Consider the following 22,592-nt stretch of genomic DNA (forward strand, 5'->3'; position numbering starts at 1 on the left):
ATGGAAACTATTTTGAATGTAATGACCAAGGGGAAATCAAAAAAGTTCGCTACATAGAAAATTTTGCTATATGGAAGTTCGTTAAAGAGACATCCGGCTGTATCTCATTCATTTTTCTGCAAAAGCCATTTTCTTGCTGTAAGAATGCACAATTTCATATATCAGATGAAGTGTTCTGTATGTTGAAAAGATTGTAATACAAGTGGTTTACTATGCTCGGTTTCTGCTGAGAAGACAAATGTCATTTTGACACCGCATTTCATCGTTTCTTTGGCAAATGCAAAGTTCAACTGTTCTGCAACTATCCTTCGATTTTTAATGTTCACAGTCATCTGAGAACTTATATAAAATCCAAATTCTTGAAAGGTTGAGGAATCTAAAACATGCAAAGACTTGACAATCTACTTCTGGCCTTCTTCCCAGAATTCCATAGTTCTGGACCATCATCATCATTAGAGCAGTTGCCTCTAATAGCACTTGCTTTTTGTTCACTATCGGTATTTTCTTTTTTAGTGTTGTTCCAAACTGCAAATGAAACTCCACTTCCTTTTCTTACTGAGGGGTTTAAAATCAATTTGTGACCAACAGTTTCCAATGTATCGGCTACAGATCTTACATTTAGTAATGACTCAATTTCCAAAGCAACAGGGACAATGCTGTGGTGTTGTTACTTCTTCCCTATTTGCCAGTTTATTTGTCAAATCAGGTAGAGTAATGTTAATTTCCTTATCTATCATTTTATCTGTAAAAACAAGTAGAATAATGCTTGCAGTCAGAATAACCCCTTATATCAGAAGAATATGAGGCAATACTTAGTGTTTATAAAGCACTTTTGCCGTTTGTAGATGGGAAATTATTATTACGGACCTTGACCTTGAACGAGGATTAAGAGGTGTTAAGGTGTAGTGAGAGCATTCAAAATGGCTGACAGCAATGAATAACTGAAACATGCTAGCACAATAAAATCCTAAACAATATTTTAATTCAAACTAGATCATAACTAATTTGAATCTAACTTTGCATTAAAACTGAGATAAATTTGAAGAGAACATAATTTTAATAACCTACTAGAGAAATGATTTATGCACCAACATCGAGCCATGATGATGAAGAGGTTGAAGAAATGTACACCGAAATTGAGAGTCTTCTAGATGAGCAGAAAACCCACTGCACTATTATTATGGGAGACTTCAATGCTAAGGTTGGAAAAAGACAAAACAGCACAGAAATGGGAACTATAGGAAATTTTGGAATTGGTGAAAGAAATGAAAGAGGTGAAAGACTTGTGGAATTTGCAGAATCTCAAGGACTGTCAGTAATGAACACTTTTTTCAAGAAAAGAGTGAATGATGTGAAATATTGTGAATGATGTTACCGTCCTGAATAAGGTAAATGTTGGAAGTGATCACAGAATGGTAAGATGTACACTTGATATAGATGTAGGAAAGGAAAGGAAAAAACTGACTCGAGTAAATAATACAAAGGTCTTTGAGATAACAGAAGAGGAGAAAAAGCAGTATGTACTGGAACTTAAGAACAAGTATGAGCTTCTGCAGACTGCTGAGGACCAAGATATCGACGAGGAATATTACAACTTTTTGAACGTTGATAAAGCCCAAAAAAACCTATAGGGAAAAAGAAATCCAAAGAAGAAAAAATTAGTCAAGAAACACTTGTCATGATGAACCGAAGACGACAAATGAAAAGCAAGAAAAACACTGACAGGGAGAAAATTGAGTATACTGAGTTATGCAAAGCCATTAGAAAGAGAATCAGAGAGGACATAAGAAGATTTAACACAAGAAAAGTAGAACAAGCATTAAGGGAAAACAAAGGATTTAAATCAGCAGCCATGAGCAGTAATACAGAAAGACAAATGATACTGAAACTGAAGAATAGCGATGGTGTACTTATAAACAGCAGAGAAGGCATAATTCAAATAGCAGAAGACTACTATAGAGAATTATACAAAGAGCAGGGGAATGATGCCAGCAGTGGGGAAGATGGATTGCAAAGTAGCAACACATACGACATACCCAATATTCTTCCTGATGAGGTAGAACATGCATTGAAGAAAATGAAGAATCAGAAAGCCCCGGGGGAAGATGAAGTTACTGTAGAGTTGTTAAAATTGGGAGGAAGAGACATAACACAAAAACTGGCAAGGCTCTTCACAAAATGCATTCGAAAAGGTGTGACGCCTAAGCAGTGGAATAATGCAATCATAGTTTTGCTGCATAAGAAAGGAGATAAATCAGAAATTGGAAATTATAGACCAATTAGCTTGTTATCCCACATCTACAAGTTGTTCACAAGAGTCATTACTAACAGATTAGAAAGAATACTTGATGAGAATCAACCGAAAGAGCAAGCTGGCTTTAGGACAGGATTCTCAACTATGGATCACCTTCACGTAATATCACAGCTAATGGAGAAAGCATATGAATATAAAACACCATTATGCCTGGCATTTGTGGATTATGAAAAGGCATTTGACTCCATACAGCATAAGGCAATGTTTCGGGCACTGGAAAGACAAGGCATTGATACCCCATATAATATGATTTTGAAGAAAATATATGAGAGTGCTACCTCCTTTATTAGACTAGACAAAGACAGTAGGAAATTTAAAATTGAGAAAGGAGTTCAACAAGGAGACACAATATCTCCGAAGCTGTTTACTGCTGCCCTTGAGGAAGCTTTCAGATGATTAGACTGGTCGCAGAAAGGAGTCAATGTGAACGGAGAGTACCTAAACCATTTACGATTTGCAGATGACATTGTGGTCATAAGCCATGATCCCAAAGAATTAGAGGAAAATCTTAATCAGTTATGCACAGCTAGTAAGGATTTTGGACTAAAGATGAATATGGCTAAAACAAAAATAATGATGAACAAGTATGCCACAGAAAGGAAAATAATGATTGAAGGAGCAGTAATTGAAAAGGTGGAGTCATATACTTATCTGGGACAAGTTATTAGCTGTAATAATGATAAATGGCTGGACGTCAAGAGAAGAATAAATTTTGGATGGATAGCATTCAGGAAATATAGTCACATACTGAAGAGCAATATCCCAGTTTGTCTGAAACGTAAAATAATGAACCAATGTATACAACCCACCATGACTTATGGAAGTGAAACTTGGGCACTCACCAAAAGAATGGAAGAGAAGCTGAGAACTACACAGCGAAGAATGGAACGAATCATATTGGGAATCAGACTGTTAGATAAGAAGAGAAACACATGGATTAGGCAGCAAACTCAAGTAAAGGACATTCTTATCAAAACTAAAGATACTAAAATGGTCTTGCGCAGGACACATAGATCGAAGACATGATGACGGATGGACTAAGAAAATAACAGAATGGTATCGAAGAGGAGCTAGAAGAAAACCTGGAAGACAAAGGCGGAGATTGATAGATGAAATTCATGAGTTTGTGGGTAGTAAATGGATGGCCAGTGCTCAAAACAGAAGGAACTGGAAAGTTGCTGGAGAGGCCTTCATCCTGCAGTGGACTGAAAATGGCTATGATGATGACTAGAGAAAATGCCACCTAGTATTGAATTATAATACATATGACTAAAGCTAACATTGCTATATGCAGAATTTTCCGATTTCTACCTTATGTATGTCTCTAGTGATTTAAGTACTCTTCATAATGAATAAAAAATTTGCCCTATAAAATTTTAAAACTGGCTACAGATTTTCATTTTACCATTATTTATTTCATAAATTTATACTTACCAAAAGAGTTATAGTAGGAAGCACTTTCTTTGCAGTTTCATGCTTATTAAACATGAAGCAAAGAACGTAACACATCAGCAGCGAAGCAGGAATGAAAAGGATGAAAAGCAGCAGTACAGCTCCAGATGCCTCTGAATTAGTGAGAAAATCTATCTTCAAGATGTACATACTAATGAGCATAAGTCCAAGGGAAAGAAACATGAGCAAGGCATGTGTTGCAAAAATGGTGCCCCAGTAAGAAGTAAACCCAAGTCCAGCTATTCTAAGATAGTCTTTTATGTTATTCTGAAAAGTTAAATTTATAATTAATTAAGGCCACACCTGTGAGGGAACAGTTAAAATAATATCCATATTTTAATTGTTCATAATTATCATTTTCACAATGTCCATAATTATCATTTTATTGCACAATTAAAAATATGTAACAAATATAATGAGCAATAAGATAACTATTTATTGCCCTCTTACTGCCCAATAACTGGGCAATAAGAGGAAATTACAATTCGTTATCAGATAGTTATTGATTATACTTTTTAAATATAAATCACAGCCTATCAATATCCACAAGAGATTGGTCTATGGCATGTAAAGATGTCCTGGCTGTTTTCAAAAATGGCATGTAAAGATGTCCTGGGAAAGGTTCTTTCATTCATGTAAAATCCCTGGCTGTTGGCCATGAAGCCATTATTGCAATGCAATAAAGATTTAGATTTTGGGGAAGAGATTGAAGTTGCAGGACTCATCAATGAAGTATGAGATGCTTCAGTGTTTCCTCGTTCCATCAATTCAGAAGTTGACTGACGAGTTCTAATCCCATGACATTTTGGATTATCATGCAAGATGGGCAAAGTGTATCAGTTTCCAATTTTGATGCAATTTAGACTTATTTTGCATTGAATATAGTGCTGTTTGACACCAATGATAAAGAATGGTACTTTAGAATTAGCATTAGCATTAGTAGAGGCATATGATGCAAGAAAGCAAGCTTCTGCAGCATCAGCCAAAAAAAAAAAAAAAAAAAAAAAAAAGCCTTTCCACTTCACCCCTCCATTCGTTCGAAATACCTGTCCAACTTAGCCTTAAATTTATTTAGGCTATCAACTTCCACAACAAAGGATGGAAGTCTGTTCCACCAACCAACTACCCACTGGCTAAAGGCATATTTCCACACATCTATCCTACATCTGTCTTTCCTTAATTTGAATTTATGCCCTCTCAGGTGATTATTCTGAGCAAAAAGCAGTATCCCATCACATTGAGCAACCCTTCGTTCCCTTCACTAATCTTGTTGCCCTTCTCTGTACTCGTTCCAGCAGATCTACATCCTTCTTGAAATGAGGCCTCCAGGCCTGTATACAGTACTCAAGGTGTGGCCTGACCATTGCCTTATACAAGGGGATAATCACCTGCTAGAAAAATTCCTGTATATCATTGATAAAATGCCATGAGCTACTCTTGCAGCCCGTCTGCACTGCCCAGAGAACTTCATATCTGCCTGCACAATTACCCCCAGGTCCTTTTCATTCTCTAGCACTGTCAGTGTAGTACCACAGAGTTGATACGTTGCTCTGGGGTTGCTGTTTCCCATATGTAGTACTTTATATTTGTCAATGTTAAACTTCATTTGCCACCTCTCAGCCCATCTGCTCAACCTTTCCAGATCCTTTTGCAGCAGCATAGTGTCAGTAGCGTCCTTAACAACCCTGCCAACCTTTGTATCGTCTGCAAACTTGGACATTAAGCTTGATATACCATCATCAATATTATTTATAAATACAGAAAACAACAATGGACCCAACACTGAACCCTGAGGGACTCCACTAATAACATTAGTCCACGATGAGCAGTGTCCATTAATTACCACTCTCTGTCTTCTGCCACTCAACCATCCCTTTATCCATAGCAACAATTTTCCACCAATACCATACTGCTCCAATTTGTGCAGCAGTCTTTCATGTGCAACAGTATCAAAAGCCTTTCTAAGATCCAAATATATAATATCAAAGTTATTCCCTGCATCCAGTTCTTTTCTGACTACATCATAGTATCCAATCAAATTGGTCAGGCAAGACCTTCCATTAACAAAACCACGCTGTGTCTGAGCTATAACTGAACTCTTGTCAAGATGATCCTGCAGTGCTTCTTTAACCAGTGCTTCCATTAATTTTCCTGGAACAGAAGTTAAACTCACAGGTCTATAATTACTTGTGTTAGCCTTTGATCCTCCTTTGTGAATTGGGGTTACATTTGCACATCTCCAGTCTGTGGGTACCTGCCCTGAGTCCAAGGAAGCTCTCATAATTATGGTTAACGGATTGCTTACTTCCTTTGCTGCCTCCTTTAGTATAACTGGATAGATCCCATCCACCCCAGGTGCCTTCCTTGTATTTATCTTCAACAATTTCTCCTCCACGTTACTCTCAATTATTACAAGATCATCTAGCTCACTGCCAGTGTTTACTTCATCTATGGCATTCCCCTTCCTGAATAACTCCTCATGTGTGAATGTAGAGGCAAAATATTGATTTAGTTTGTTAGCTATCCGAGTAGGATCACGAACAGTTGAACCATCGATATCGAGTGGACCAATCTGATTCATCCACTTCCTTCTTTGCATCCCTTGCCAAAGATTTCTCGTAATCTGCCTTCGCCTGCCTAACCTCCTTTGTAACTGTATTACAAATTGGTTACAGATCAACTTATATCTATCATAGGCTTCTGTGTCACATGTTAATTTATATGTATCCCATGCATTTTTCTTCTCTGCCATATGTCTCATTAGTTCATCTGACATCCATTTAGGCCTAAACCTTGAACAATATTTCTTAGTTGGTATGTAAAGCCTAGTAGCTTCCAAGATAAGTTCTTTGAATGCTTCCCATTTTGAATTTGCTGTTGGTAACATCATCAGTTGGTCCCACTGTATAGAATTTAAATACTGTCTCAGACCATCGTAGTTGCCTTTACGAAAGCAATAACCCTTCCCTTTACGCCTGATGGTAATTACCTCCGTGAGTAAATCCCACTTCAGCACACTGTGATCACTGCCACCTAGTGGTTCATTTATCTGCAGATTCTTAATGCATGAAGAATCACTACTGATAAATCAAATCAAGAGTATTGCTCCCTGTAGTTGCCTCCCAAACATGATGATTTAGAAAACAATCATCCAATAAATCCACAAAAGCCTTGCTAGTGTGTGAGTGAACAACCCACAAATTCCAGTCAATATCTGGGAAATTAAAATCTCCCATTATAAGACTCTGATTTACTGGCCCACTCTATTTCCCTGTGCAGTTTCTTATTATACTCATCAGAGTCATTAGGCCTATAGCACACTCCTACTCTCAATTTTGATCTCCCAATGCTTATGTCACACCAAACTGACTCGACAATGCACTGTCCAGCGATGTCGACTGGCTTCACTTCCTTGGATTTTATGTGTTTCTTAACTAACAGCATAAACCCTCCTCCCTTTCTATCCTGTCTATCCTTTCTGTAGACGTTGTACTCCCCAAATTCCAGTTCTGCATTACTTATATTTGTGTGACACCACGTCTCTGATATCCCAACAATATCCACCTTTGATGCTTTGAGCAATACCTCAAATTCATCAAATTTATTTACCAAACTCCTAGCATTGGTGTACATGCAAGTATACATGCACCTGTTCTTTTTCTTAGCTACCCTAACACAACCCATGTGTTTACTTGTACCCCAATGACTCCCAGCAGTCTCTGAAATATCCTGCATCTTATTTTCCAGGCTGCTGCTCATTCCAATAGAAGCAGTGCAAGAATCACTTTCACCTCTGCCAGTGGCTACTGTTAATCTATTAGTCCTTTTATCCCCCCCCCCAATCTAGCAGTTTTCCGACCCACCTAACACTGCCTGGATAGCATCAGCAAACATTCTTGCACCCTTTCCATTTAAGTGTATCCCATCCCTGTAGAAGCAGTCTCTCCTGTTAACAGGAGAGACTGCTTCTACAGACCAGGCTGAAAAAAATTCTACCCCTTGAGCCTTGCACAATATTTCCAGGGCCGAATTGATCGACAGGGCTCTCACCATATACTCCCTCCTATCGTGTGTCTGGGCAGAACTGAAGACACTTTCAAATTCAAATCTAATTCACGGCTTTTTTTCAACAGTGACCTGTACTTGTTAAGTAATTTCGCCGGTCTCCTACTCTTAATATCATTAGTGCCAAGGTGTACAACTATATCACCTTTTGTGCCCTTAAACTTTACAAGAGTACAATTCTTTGGCACTCTCATATGGCTTGTACTCATATGAGAGTGCCAGTATTTATAATAGTATTCTCATAGCAAGTGATCAATATCATGTTTCCTTTACATAGTTCTTGCTAGTGAACAGAGTGAACTGTCTGTACCCAAACAGAGTGAACAGCTGTTTGGAAGAAAAGTAACACTGAGAGCGAAAGAGAAAATCAAGTTTTTTAGATGCAGAAGAAGCAATATTTTTAATGTGCTTGTGCCAAGAGAGATTAGAAGTCAGGGTAATCCCCAAAAGAGATATATCATTTTGCTTAGAAATTGGAGTGTCACCTAAGATAAGCAGAGGAGCAGAAGAATCCTTTTTGCCAGATATAAGACAAGACTGAGTTTTAGATATTGAAATTAACTAAGTTGTCTTTGCCCCACTGGAGAATTACCTGGAGATTGGCATTTAAGGAATTGGTAGCAGATATTCGAGAAGTTGAAACTGATTGAGCAGGGAAAGGTTTCTCAAAATGGAAAGTGGAATGCAATGTGCTATCATCGGCAAAACTATAGATAGGATTTCCAGTCAATGGAAGAAGGTCATTAATATACAAGAGGAAAAGAGTGGGGGAAAGAACTCCACTTTGGGGGAAACAGCATTAGTGGAAAAGTTAGAAGACAGAGAGCCATCTACCATCACCCTCAGTGAGCGATCAGAGAGAAAACTGGATAATCAATTACAAAAAACAGTTGGCAAACCATAAGATGGAAGCCTCTTTAGCAGACCTTTATGCGAAACACGATTGAAAGCCTTTGAGATGTCAAGAGCAACTGCTTATGTTTCCCCGAACTTTTCCATTGAATTTGTCCATAAATGGGTAACATAAGCCAGAATATCACCAGTGGATCGACACTGACGGAATCCATACTGGCGATCATTGATCAGACAGAAGGTTTCTAGGTAGTGTAAGAGTTGGCGGTTAATTGATTTCTCCATTACTTTAGAAAGAGTAGAAGTAATTGCAATGGGACAATAACTGGATGGGCGGGATTTGTCACCCTTTTTAATAACTGGCTGGATATGAGCAAATTTCCAAGCAGAAGGAAAAACACCTTTGGAATAAGAAAGTGAAAAAAGGCGGCAAAGAACAGGAATAATTTTGGAGCACAGGTTTTGAGAACAAGTGGAGAAATACCATCAGGACCTTTCTTAGCATCAAGATTCTTCAAAATCCTTCTGACATCCTTTTGATGGAAGACCACAGGAGGCATTAAATGGAGCGTGTTGGCAATGGTGGGAGGTGTTTTACAAAGATCATTGATACATGTTGGAAGAAAAATGAGATGCTAGCAGGTCAGCTTTATCCTTGGCTGAAGTGACAACAGAACCATCTGGTTTTGACAGAGGTGGGAGCAGAGATGGGCAAAAGTTGCAGCCAATAGCTTTGGCAAGAGACGAGAATGCTCGGCTACCATTAAGGCAAGAAGCAAGTTTTCTACTCTTAGCCTGTTCAAAATCTACTTTGGTCTGATTAATAACTGCTTTACAATTTTTACAATTTTTCAAGCTTTGTTTTAGGCAGAAAATGAAACTGAAGAATGGGAAACAAGCCAATTACGATATGCAACGTTCTTCTCTTGAACAGCCTTAGCACATTTATTGGAAAACTAAGGTTTAGATAAAGGACGAGACTTTAAAGTGGAGTGTGGAATAAAGGATTCCATTCCGACAAGAATAATTTCACTGACATGATCTGAGCAAACATTGACATCAGAAGTTTTGAAACAGTAATCCGACCAAGGAAAAGAAGAAAAGAAATCTCACAGGTCATCCCATTTTGCATTCTTGTAATGCCAAACAATACAAGGTTGGGAATAGCCACGAGATAAAGTTCCCATTGGAGAAGAGACAATCACCAAGTTGTGATCTGAGGTGCCTAAAGGACCACTCACTTCGACCGTGTACTTAGAAGGGTTGTTTGTGAGAAAAATATCAAGCATGTTGGCTGCATGGTTAGGATTGTCCGGTATTCTTGTAGGTAAACGAACAATCTCTGCAAGGTCATTAGTAATTGCAAAAGCCTCAGCATCTCGACCTGCTGGGTTGGTGTGACTAGAAAACTGAAGCCAGCTGGAGTTGTGAACGTTAAAATCACAAGGAAAATTACCTCACTGTTATGAAAGTTGGACTGGAAAAAGTCAAGTTGCAAAGAGAGGAAGTCAAAGAGCTCCAAGTGATTAGTGGAATTGGGAGAACAGTAAAGACAACAGATGAATTTGACATAATGTGGTAGAGAGATTTTAAGCCAGAGAAGATCGAAAAAAGGAGATTTCAAATTACCAAGTCTTTGACAGGGAATATCGGAACAGACATATGCACAAGTACCACCTTTGAGGCGAAAGGAATCATACAGCGAATAATTTGGGCAACCGAGATGAGCAGTGATTGAATCAACTGATAACTGAGATTCTGTCAGAAAAAGTACACGGGGTTCGGCAGACTGCAAGTGGAAATGGACATCGTTGAGATTAGAATTGAGACCATGTATATTTGTGAAATGAACTAGGATGTGTTTGGGAGATTTAGATCTTTTCGCAGATAAGCTGACTCTATCAGTTTGACAATTCATGGTATATTCAATAGTAAGAAAAAGTGGGGGGGGGGGGGGGACATACTGTATGAAGTAATGAAATTTTTGGATATGGTGTACACATGGTAAGAATATACCCAGATCCTTTACATAACGTGGCCTCGAAAATGGCCCCCGCATACACACTACTCGGACTCCCTCCAGTCACTATCTGGCAGAGTAGAGGTAGCAAGATTATCCGGAAGCCTCCTCAAGAGTTACCAATAGGTTCGGTCCTGTGTACTAACTAGTGGCCGGCCTGCGAATAACGTTTTAGAGCTGTACCCTCGAAATGTAAGGAAGATTGGATCTCACCATGATGTTCATCATAACCTCAAAAGTTATCAGTCATACTGCATGATGGAAGAGATGGGGAAGGGTTGACCGAAACTTAGCTCTGGAGACTAAACGTGGGTTCCACCACTTCAAGCCTCCAATAAGCAAAGTGGTGGTATTTCACCGGTTGATGAGAGTCATCTACCACCTAGTAATAAAGCTTATACACGTGATCACTGCAGTTTTTTTTTTACATCAAGTTCAAGGAATTCGGAGGTAGGAAATCTTTTTATTGATTTAAGCAAACTTGGAATACAATTTTGATTCACTGTTACATTAACTTTCAAGGAAAGAGTAGAATCTCTTATTTAAATTAAAACCTTTGATATAAGGATAACACCAGTGGAGCACTGTTCTTGAAAAAAGATTTAAAGTAATAGCAGAACTCTCACTGCAAAAGTTCTCATTGAAAAATATCTTTAAATCTATACTAATGCCAGAAATAATAACTTATAAAGTTCAAATAAAGCTTGTCAATTAGAACACAAGTTAGCAATAGAACTAGAATTACTGTGGCCACTTTAGACTTAAGGATTTTAAGAGTAAGTTCTGCTTAGAATTAGATGAATACTAATACTGTGAAAATTGGAAAAGGGCTTGTAATATGTTTATTTACTTGAAATTTCAGAAATATAACCAGTCATATTCATATTTTTATTGCAGATGTCTTATGTGTTATTTGTGAGCCTGTTTTTATACATACAATCAACTGGTGATGGAAACAAAAAGTTTCTGGATCTGTGTGCTTCAACTACGGAAATCCCACACTAAGTGCGCACTTAGTCCTTTAATTTTAGAAATAATCTCTACTCAGATGGTTGGGTTTTTTTTTTTTTTTTTTTTTTAGGAGCATTAGCAACTAAGGCCATATTGCTCCAGGATATGCGGTGGTCATTCCCTGACCTTTCCACATCCTCCATATTTGGTGGTGACGGACTCGAACCCCGGTCTAATCAAGAAGCATGTGCTACGCACTGCTGCTCCTTCCCACCTGGCTACGGAGGCGCCCTCTACTCAGATGGAGGGAGGCAGTAACAAAACTGTGAGTTGAATCTGTTGTAGTCATTAATCTGCAACTTAGTGACCAGTCTATTCCTGTACTTTGTTTTTTCATATCAAACATTTATTCTGATTTAAAGTTCAATCTGTAACACTGAAAAGAATCACATGGTAGGTATGTGATGAAGTTTAGGTAAGCACTTCTTCAGTAAAATACAGAAGTTTTTTTACTCTGTGGTAAGTTATTTCATGATGAAACATGTCTAAATGTAACATAATGTGTAAATACCTTTAATAGTTAATTATAAATCCACCTCTGGTGAACAGTAAGAAAGCACATATTGTTTACAACACAACCAGTATCACACTTGGAGAGGGCAGGAAACCTAAACTTAAACACATATCACATATCAATCAAACACAAACCTACACTTAAACACATATTACATATCAATCAAATGCAAACCTAATCTTAAAACACATATCATATCAATCAAACACAAACCTAAACTTAAAACACATATCATATCAATCAAACACAAACCTAAACTTAAACACATCAATCAAATGGGAAAAAGCTGTGTCATTTCTTCAAAATAAAATAATCTGTAACTTTACTTGATGCAATTAAGCTAAATAAATATTTAGCTTAATTGCAGCAATTAATTAAAAATTGCAGCAATTAAGCAACTGCCACAGTTTTTAATTAATTACAGTAAAACACTAGATATACAACACTGTAATTCAAACTGTTCGTTTATTGCAGCAATTATGATTTAATATAAAGAAGTATACTATCAAATTCAGGAAAAGCAAGAAGTGAAAAATATATGCAATTTAAATGATAAATTGGTATTATGCATTGTCATGATGGATTCTCAAAATGTTTATTTAAAAAATAAATAATATGCAATAAACTAATTATTAATTTTGTTCATTTAATACAATTTGATTCTCCTCACTGTGGCAGTGCCTGAAGGTAAGGTTTAAAAGATTTTACATACTGTAGAGAGTGGTAATCAATGGACACTGCTCATCGTGGACTAATGTTATTAGTGGAGTCCCTCAGGGTTCAGTATTGGGTCCATTATTGTTTTCTGTATTTATAAATGATATTGATGATGGTATATCAAGCTTAATGTCCAAGTTTGCAGACGATACGAAAGTTGGCAGGGTTGTCAAGGACACTACTGACACTATGCTACTGCAACAGGATCTGGAAAGGTTGAGCAGATGGGCTGAGAGGTGGCAAATGAAGTTTAACATTGACAAATGTAAAGTACTACATATGGGAAACAGCAACCCCAGAGCAACGTATCAACTCTGTGGTACTACACTGACAGTGGTAGAGAATGAAAGGGACCTGGGGGTGGTTGTGCAGGCAGATATGAAGTTTTCTGAGCAGATATGAAGAGTAGCTCATGGTGTATTGTCGATGATATATAGGAATTTTTCTAGCAGGGATAAGGAGGTGATTATTCCCTTGTATAAGGCAATGGTCAGGCCACACCTAGAGTACTGTATACAGGTCTGGAGGCCTTATTTCAAGAAGGATGTAGAGATGCTGGAACGAGTACAGAGAAGGGCAACAAGATTAGTGAATGGAACAAAGGGGTGCTCTTACGAAGAAAGGCTTAAGTTTTGCAAATTACAGTGTCTGGGGACTAGGCACCAGCGAGGTGATCTGACAGAGGTATATAAAGCCTTGAATGGTTTGAGCATGCTCAATGCTGATGGGATTCTTCCTCTTGCTCAGAATAATCACCTGAGAGGGCATAAATTCAAATTGAGAAAAGACAGATGTAGGATAGACGTGAGGAAATTTGCCTTTAGCCAGCGGGTGGTTGGTTGGTGGAATAGACTTCCATCCCTTGTCGTGGAAGTTGATAGCCTAAATAAGTTTAAGGCTCAGCTGGACAGGTATTTCGAACGAACAGAGGGGTGAAGTGGAAGTGGTTATTTTTTATTATTTTTTTTTTTTGGCTGATGCTGCATAAGCTTGCTTTCTTGCATCAAATGCCTCTACTAATGCTAATGCTAATTTAAAAATATTAAATATGATTATGTTAAGAATTATTATAAAACAAGATACATTAAAATAAATAGATAGTATGAATCAGAGCTGTAATACTCAATATGTTCTACGTTGATAATAATATTAGTAAATTAATAAGAGGAGTTTACCTCAATATAGTACGTGGAACACTTCCGTATCAAATGAACACTTCCCTCCAGAAAAAAAAGTATGTTTTTCGTTAATGGCATGAAAGGCTAATTCTGACGCTGCTGAACGAGAAGCACGAACTGAGGCTTAATTTCTGGAGGGTATCATACGGAAGTGTTCCACGTACTATATTGAGGTAAACTCCTCTTATTAATTTACTAATATTAAAATAAATAATAACACTAATTTAATACTAATTAATATACAAATACATTGAGTGGCTACCTTATTAGGTACACCTACCTAATAGTAAGCAGTTCTTTCCGCTTCAGCCTTTAGAACAGATTGAATTCATCATGGCACAGACTCAAACATGTCAAAAGCATGCCAGAGGGTTGCTAATCCATGTTGACTCAATCAGCTTCCCATAGTTGATGCAAATGGGATGACAGTGGTCTCTACTCTGGACAGCCACAGTTCCATCTTATCCTACAGGTCCTCAAATGGATTGAGATCTAGTGAATGTGGAGTAGGCTAAATTTGGTGACTGTAGAGATTGAATTCACTGTCATATTGCTGGAACTAGTTTGGTACACTGGTCTTGTGATGTGGTGCATTATCCTATTGGAAGAATACATTCACAGATGGTTATGTGTGAATGGGTGATGTGGTGAATTATCCTATTGGAAGAACACATCCACTGTAGCCATGAAAGGAAGTGGAGCAACAAATTATCAGGAACAATTTCCAGATACTACTAGAGTAATCTGGAAAGATTACTCCACTGGTATCAAGGGGCCAACTGTGCACCACAAAAACACTTTCTACACCATTGCACTACCACCTAAACAATCATAATATGTCAAAAACAGCATGGGGCTCATGCTGTTTTTGACATATTATGGTTTTTTTCCCATCAGCATGAAACAGTTATCATGATTCATCAAATTAGGCAATGTTTTTCCAATCCTCCCCTGTCCAATGTTGGTTCTCTGAGTCCAATGGAACTGTACTTGATTTTTGCTGACAGGAGTTGAATCCAGTTTGGTCACTGGCTACAGTACCCTATCTGTGACAAGTTACATGGTTTGTGTTCTGAAATGCCTCTTCCCTTTACCACTGCCATATAGAGTTAGAGCTGTTATTTGATTGACTGTAGCCTTTATGGGAAAACTTTGCATCAAAACCCCAACAGGGTTGCAGTTTCTGAGATAGTCATTCCAGTGCATCTGGTGCTGGCTACACTGCTACATTCAAAGTCACTTAAATCTGTTTTTCTTGCCCCTTCTTGCATTGAATTATACACATACAGCATCCCTACGTATCTGCCCATCTGCTTCATGTCCTTGTACAAACGTGAGATGCTCTTACTGAAGGGCACTCCATTTCATGAAAAAGGTAGGTGTAACTAATAAAGTGACCAATCAGTGTACTAAGTATCACTGACATTCTGATTAATAGAGTATTAAGAATTAGGCTTTTTAGATCAGTGCTTCTCAAAGTGGGCGATATCGCCCCCCCCCCCCCGGGGGGGGGGGGGGGCATTTGAATTATCCATGGGGGCATTAGGCATGAAAGTGGGTGACAGGGGGGTGGATGGAGCACCATCAATGATTGGCCGTTACAAGGGTTTTATGGCTTATTTAATAAATGCTGTGCCAAATATTATTACTGTTCGTTGTGTCATTCACTGTCAGCATTTAGTTGCGAAAAAACTTGGTGATCAACTGCACAATTCTCTACAAACTGTTATTACTGCTATAAACAAAATTAAAGCACATTCTTTGAATAATTGTATATCTCGAAAGCTTTGTGATCAAAACAGAAGATTTTGAACGATTGCTACTTCATTCCGAGGTTCAGTGGCTGTCAAAAGGCAACTGTCTCAACAGATTTTATGAACTCTTTGATACTGTTGTCGAGTTTTTTGAAGATAGGAACAATGACCTTAGTAATGACCTCAAGAAAATGAAAACTGATATTGCTTATCTTGCAGATTTATTTACTAGATTCAACTCAATGAACTTACATTTACAAGGACAAGATGTAACTCTTATTAAGATGAAAACTAAAATTTCAGCATTTATTTCAAAATTAAAGCTTTTTATGCACAACATAGGACGACGTGAATTGTATCAATTTCCAAATCTATTGGAAATAGAGAAAAAATAGCTGATGAAACTACTAATTTTTTGTAATCATCTAGAAATGTTGCACAGAGATATGCAGGAAAGGTTCGAAGATCTCCTTAATTTGAAAATCCAAGATTGGGTTAAAAATCCTTTTTTAAATAATGACGATGGTGAATGTTTTGTAGAAGAAGAATTGATTGAGTTACAAAATGAAGTTGAACTGAAGCCAAAATTTCAAAATTCATATCAGGAATTTTGGTTACAAAAGAAAATCCCTGACCATTATCCTGCATTGTGGGGAATTGTAAAAAAATTACTTATTTCTTTTCCAACATCATATCTAGTCGAAAACAGTTTCAGTGCTGTATCTCAATTGCTGACAAAACAAAGAAATTGTCTGGATATTGTTAAACGTAGTGATTTATGACTTCTACTTACAGATATTAAACCCAATATTGATAAGCCAATAAATCTCCACCAAGCTCATCCATCGCATTAAATATTAAAATATAATTAACTATTTCCATTAATATCATGACTTATTTATGTAATTAACTTTAATTTTTAGGACTTAATTTAAGTGACTATAACTGACTTTATTTATGTAGTTGTAATTTTTTATGAAGAAGGAATAAAGTGCAGTAAATAGTTTTCTTTATAATTCACACACATACATGCAGGGCTGCATTTACATTTTTTGAAGGCAAACAGACAAATATTCATTTCAGTTATTTAGCTTCACTTTATATTGGTGGGCTAAAAAAAAGCCCTGGCAAGGGCTTTTTTTGGGGGGGGGGGTGATCCAACCAAGGTGGGGTGATCCAAAAAAGTTTGAGAAGCACTGTTTTAGATTAACAATTAGGCTGTACAGTAAAAGCAGCAGTAGTTAGTAGTGTTATCGTGACACAAATTTAGGGAGAGTACTTCATTTGCTGCTGGTTGCTCTGAATAATAGATTTTTTTCACAGTAACTCAGTTAGAGCAGTCACAGGTTTGCCCATCCCTAATTGCACAAAATGCTGTCAACATGATATGATCTTTAATCCATATAATATAAAATGATAATGCCTCTGCTCCACAGTCTATATAAACCACATGAATATTCAACAGCATCTTACTAATGTGCAATCTGAATTGAATCCATAAGAACTGTTTTAGTTTGAAAACAGACTGCTCAGTAGTCCTGGTCTTAGTGTACGGCAAGCAGTGTTCCTCACTCCCTCCCCCCAAATTGGGGCACAGGATCTTAGGCTCCCTGCACTCCAATTGAGAATACACACTTGTATCATGATAGAAACCACGAGCTAAAATATCAAAAGAACTACTGCACTATAGCCAAATTAGCTGATGTGCCAAAAAATTCCCAAAAATTCTCTTTCTAGTTGGCCTTTAATTTTGATAAAGAAAAAGTGTGCACCTTTTCTAAAATAAGAATGACTTTTAGTTGCTTTTCTCTTAATTTTGGTTTTATTTCACTTTGTTGTTCTCAAACACTCTAACATTAAAATTTTTGAAGTAAACATATTGAGAATCTGCTAAACTATTAATATACTGGAAGGTAGAAATAAATAATTTACTATACTACTTTCATTAAATGGCATCACATACTGTAGTGACCTAATAATAGGATTATTAAAATAAAAAACTGAAAGGATTAAAATTTGTTATACTGCTAAAAGAGTGTTTAGCAATGTGTCACCTATCTATGCAACACTACTTCTTAATGGTGGAAATGCACATAGAGACAGAAACCAATCAGCATGAAATTTAGTATAAAAGTCTGTAAGAATATTTAAAGAATATTCTTCTTATCTCTTCTTACCATGCAATATGAGCCATGTTTTTTAAGGTGAAGTTGGGCATTTTAGTGTGATCCTATTTATATAAAGTTTGAGGGTACAGCTTTAAAACCGCTTTTTACAAGATGGTCACTAGATAATCCACAGACCAAACCATTGATAACTCTCTCTGGAAGGCAATTGGATTCATTAATGCATAATGTTCTTACCTGTATTCTTCTAGCTGGTGGGTGAGTAAGAGAGATCTGAGTAGTATGTTTTCAGGAGGGGAGGGGTTACTTAGGTTAAGGAGCTAGGTATATTTGGCTATGCGTACATAATATCTAAACATGTCATCAATTCATATAAGATTTCCCCCACTCCCACAACCTTTACTTCTCTGTTGAGTCAATGTGAATAATCAAACCATTGTAACAAACTAAACTGCAAAAAGATCTAAACCTCCCACAAAATTGCTAATTTATTTCACAAATATATATGGTTTCAAATCTAATCTCAATTATGTCCACTTTTCATCTGCATTCTGCAAAGCGCCATTTACTTTTCTGACAGAATTGCAACTTACACTACTCTTTTAGAGGCATGGTGTAAAGTAAATTGAAATAGAGAAAAATGAAAATTTAAGTACTTCAACCGGCATAAAGTATAAAATGTGTCTTTAATTTCTTAAAAGGTAAAGTAAGCAGCAGCCATTATCAAACCACTGCAGGATGGAAGCCTCCTCAACAACTCATGTTGAGGGAAATGGACATAATCTGCCATGCTGGTCCAGTGTGGGTTAGCAGATCAGCTAAATTTAGCAGTCAGGGGCTTGAACCCCAGTCTACCCAAAGAGTGTGTGCTACTGTACTCCCACTCCTGACCACATGGCTATGAAGGCCTCTTAATTTCTTAAAGGAACACAGAAAATTCTCAGATATTTTGTGGTATTTCCTGTACCACTTCTTTAGTGACTGAATTGCCCTCATTACACTGTCAACTTCATTAATGATGTAACCCAAATAAGGGTGACAAATAAGTTGCCAATATGCTCCAGCTCTCTCTCTCTTTAAAGTCTCTACTTGGATTGTAGAGAAATGTAGATTGTGTGTGATTTAGTACAAATCCAATAGCTAATAAAAGTTAAAAAAAAAAAACAAAAAACTTGGAATATTTGGACCAGCAACCTAATGCAGGCTTTAAACAGCTCTCTCTCACTTCTTAACTTTAAAATTTTCTAGTGCAGCGAGCAGAATTTTTCAGTGATCAGATCTATGAGTCAGAGGATGAATTTTCCAAAAATGAAACCCCACCCATTTAAAGGACTTTTTTTTTTTTTTTGGTCTTTTTTTTTTAAAAGACTTTTTTTCAATTTTTGTTTAATATGATTTTTAATTGGAGGTGCTTTTTCTTTAACTCAAACCAAAAATAATCAAAAGCTAAAATGAAGTTTTTCCTATTGTACAGAACTTATTTTCAATTTTTTTAGAGGAGGGAGAATATGTTCTTGTTTATACTCTGGCAAAACAACCAAGTCAGTGGAGTTTACAATAAATCAATCAATACAAATGTTAATTGTATTTATCAGTCATGGGCATGAACTCTGATCCACTCAAAGAATGTTGTTGTTTGTTTGTTTGTTTGGGGATTTATTAGGCGCATCGGCAATTATGGCCATAGTGCGCCATCTCAAAGAGTGTGTGCTACTGACCACTCAGCCACTTCAGAATTACATTAGCATTAGTAGAGGCATATGATGCAAAAACCAACCTTATACAACATCAGCCAAAAAAAAAAAAAAAAAAAAACCCCCCTTCCCATTTCAATGAATCATTCGTTCCAAATGTTTCTTTAGTTCTGCCTTGAATTTATTTAAGCTAGCAAATTCCACAATGACAGATGGAAGTTTGTTCCAGCAATAAACTACCCACCGGCTAAATGCAAATCTCCACACATATATTCTACAACTGTCTTTCCTCAGTTTAAATCTATGCCCCTTCAGTTTTGTAATCTGAGCAAGAGGAAGAATCCCATCAGCATTGAGCCTGCTCAATCCATTCAAGGCCTTATACACCTCAATCAGATCGACTTGGAGGTACCTAGTGTCCAGAAACTGCAATTTGCAGAACTTAAGCCTTTCTTTGTAAGAGCGCTTCTTTGTTGTCCTCCTCTGTACTTGTTCTAGCAACTCTACATCCTTCCTAAAATGAGGCTTCCAGACCTGTACACAGTAATCAAGGTGTGGCCGGAACACTGCCTTATACAAGGGGGTAATCACCTCTTTATCCCTGCTCGCAAAATTTCTGCATATCATTGACAAGACCCCATGACCTAATCTAGCAAAAACCAACCTTATACAACCAACACTGCTCAGAACACTCAGTCTACACTGCTCAGAAAACTTCATATCTAACTGTACAATTACCCCCAAGGTCTCCATTCTCCACTACCCTGATTGTAACACCACCCAGTTGGTATATTTTTCTGGGTTTACTGCTACCCATATGCAGTACTTTCCATTTGTCAATTTAAACTTCAGTTGCCACTTCTCAGCAAATCTGCGAAACTTTTCTAGATCCTGTTGCAGTAACATACTGTTATTAACAGTACTGCCAACATTTGTATCATATGCAAACTTTGACATTAGGCTTAATATACCATCATCAATATCATTAATAAATAAACAAAACAACAATGGGCCCATCACCGAACCCTGAGGGAAACCACTAATAACATTAGTCCACGTAGAGCAGTATCCTTTGATTACCACTTTCTGCCTTCTCCCACTCAACCATCCTTTTATCCATTGTGGCTGTAGTCGGGCTGGGTGTTTTTTGGCACAAGGGCTTCTAGGGCCATATTGTGCCTTCTATTGTAGCAACTTGTCCTTAATGCCATATTGCTCGCTCCAATTTGTACAGTTGTCTTCCATGTGCAACAGCATCAAAGGCTTTCCTGAAATCTAAGTATATGATATCAAAATTATTTTTTGCATCCAGTTCTTTGCATCCATAGTATCCAATAAAATTGGTCAGACATGGCTTCCCCTTAACAAACCCATGCTGTGTCTGAATTATTACCGCTGCCTTGGGTGCCTCTGTAGCCAGGTGAGCAGGAGCAGCAGTGCATAGCACACGCTTCTTGATTAGACCGGGGTTCGAGCCCATGACCACCAAATACAAAGGATAGAGAAAGGTCAGGGAATGACCACCGCAGCAATATGGCCTTAGTTGCTAATGCACCTAAAAACCAAATAACAACAACTGCTGCACTGTTTAAATGATTCTGCAATGCATTTTTAACCAGTGACTCCATTATTTTCCCTGGAACAGAAGTCAAACTAACAGGTCCTTAATTACTCATGTCACCCTTTGATCCCCCCTTTGTGAATTTGAGATACATTTGCACATCTCCAGTCCGTGGGAACTTTCCATGAGTCCAAGGATGCTCTCATAATTAGGGCTAAGGGTTTGCTAACTTCCTTCGTCACCTCCTTTACTATAATTCGATAGATCCCACTATCCCAGGTGCCTTTCTTATATTTAACTTCAACAATTTCTCCTCAACTTTGCTCTTAGTTATTACAAAATCATTTAACTCCTTGTCAGAGTTTGATAAACATCTGGCCCTCTCCTCCTTGAATAACTTCTCATGTGTGAATGTAGATGCATAATACTCATTTAGTTCAGCAGCTATCTGAGAATGATCATCTACAGTCAAATCAATGATATCAAGTGGACCAATCTGATTCAACCCCTTCCTTTTAGAGTTTATATAAGTAAAGAAGTCTTTGCTGTTTTTCTTTGTATCCTTTGCCAAAGATTTTTCATAATCTGCCTTCGTTTGTCTAACCTCTTTTGTGACTTGATTACAAAAGAGGTTAGATGACTAGTTTGTATCTACCATAGGTTTCTGTGTTGCCTGACAATTTATGTGCATCCCATGCATTTTTCTTCTCTGCCACAAGTCTCATTAGTTCATCTCAAATCGATTTGGGCCCAAACCTAGAATAGTATTTTTAAGTTTAACAAAAAGACTAGTAGCTTCCAAAATTACTTCCTTGTATGCTTCCCATTTAGAATTTGCTGTAGGTAACATTATCAGTTGGTCCCACTGTATAGAACTTAAAAAAAACTCTGACACCACTGTAGTCACCTTTACAAAAGGAAAAACCCTTCCGTTTACCCCTGATGGTAGTTACATCTTTAAGTAAATCCAACATCAGTACACTGTGATCACTGCCATCTAGTGGTTCCTTTATCTGTAAATTCCTAATGCATGAATAATCACTGCTGATAATGAGATCAAGAGTGTTAATCCCTCTTGTTGCCTCTCTAACATGCTGCTATAGAAAAACAATCGTTCAATAAATCCACAAAAGCCTTGCTAGTGTGCGATTGACCAACCCACAAGGTCCAGTCTATATCTGGGGAAGTTAAAATCCCCCATTATAAGACACTCTGATTTACTGGTCCAGTCGTCCAGATTTTAGCAATAACCGTTTTACCGCTTTTAATCATCTGACTGAGCCGTATACACTCAGTCAGATTTTATCCGACAATGACAATGTGTCTGCTGTTTT

The 22,592-nt window shown here is 37.4% G+C and overlaps 1 protein-coding gene across 1 annotated transcript in view; it reads right to left on the bottom strand.

The window, feature by feature from the left end:
• Positions 1–22,592, bottom strand: part of LOC150091547 (cholesterol transporter ABCA5-like) — a 389,022-nt gene that overhangs the window by 160,039 nt on the left and 206,391 nt on the right. The window contains exon 18 of the mRNA XM_090376152.1: positions 3,749–4,033. Within this exon, the coding sequence (XP_090232278.1) occupies positions 3,749–4,033 (285 nt within the window). The remainder of the gene's footprint in view (positions 1–3,748; positions 4,034–22,592) is intronic.

This window comes from Mastigoproctus giganteus, chromosome 1, assembly GCF_048544385.1.
Source record: "Mastigoproctus giganteus isolate SK-2022 chromosome 1, ASM4854438v1, whole genome shotgun sequence".
Taxonomy (NCBI): Eukaryota; Metazoa; Arthropoda; class Arachnida; order Uropygi; family Thelyphonidae; genus Mastigoproctus; species Mastigoproctus giganteus.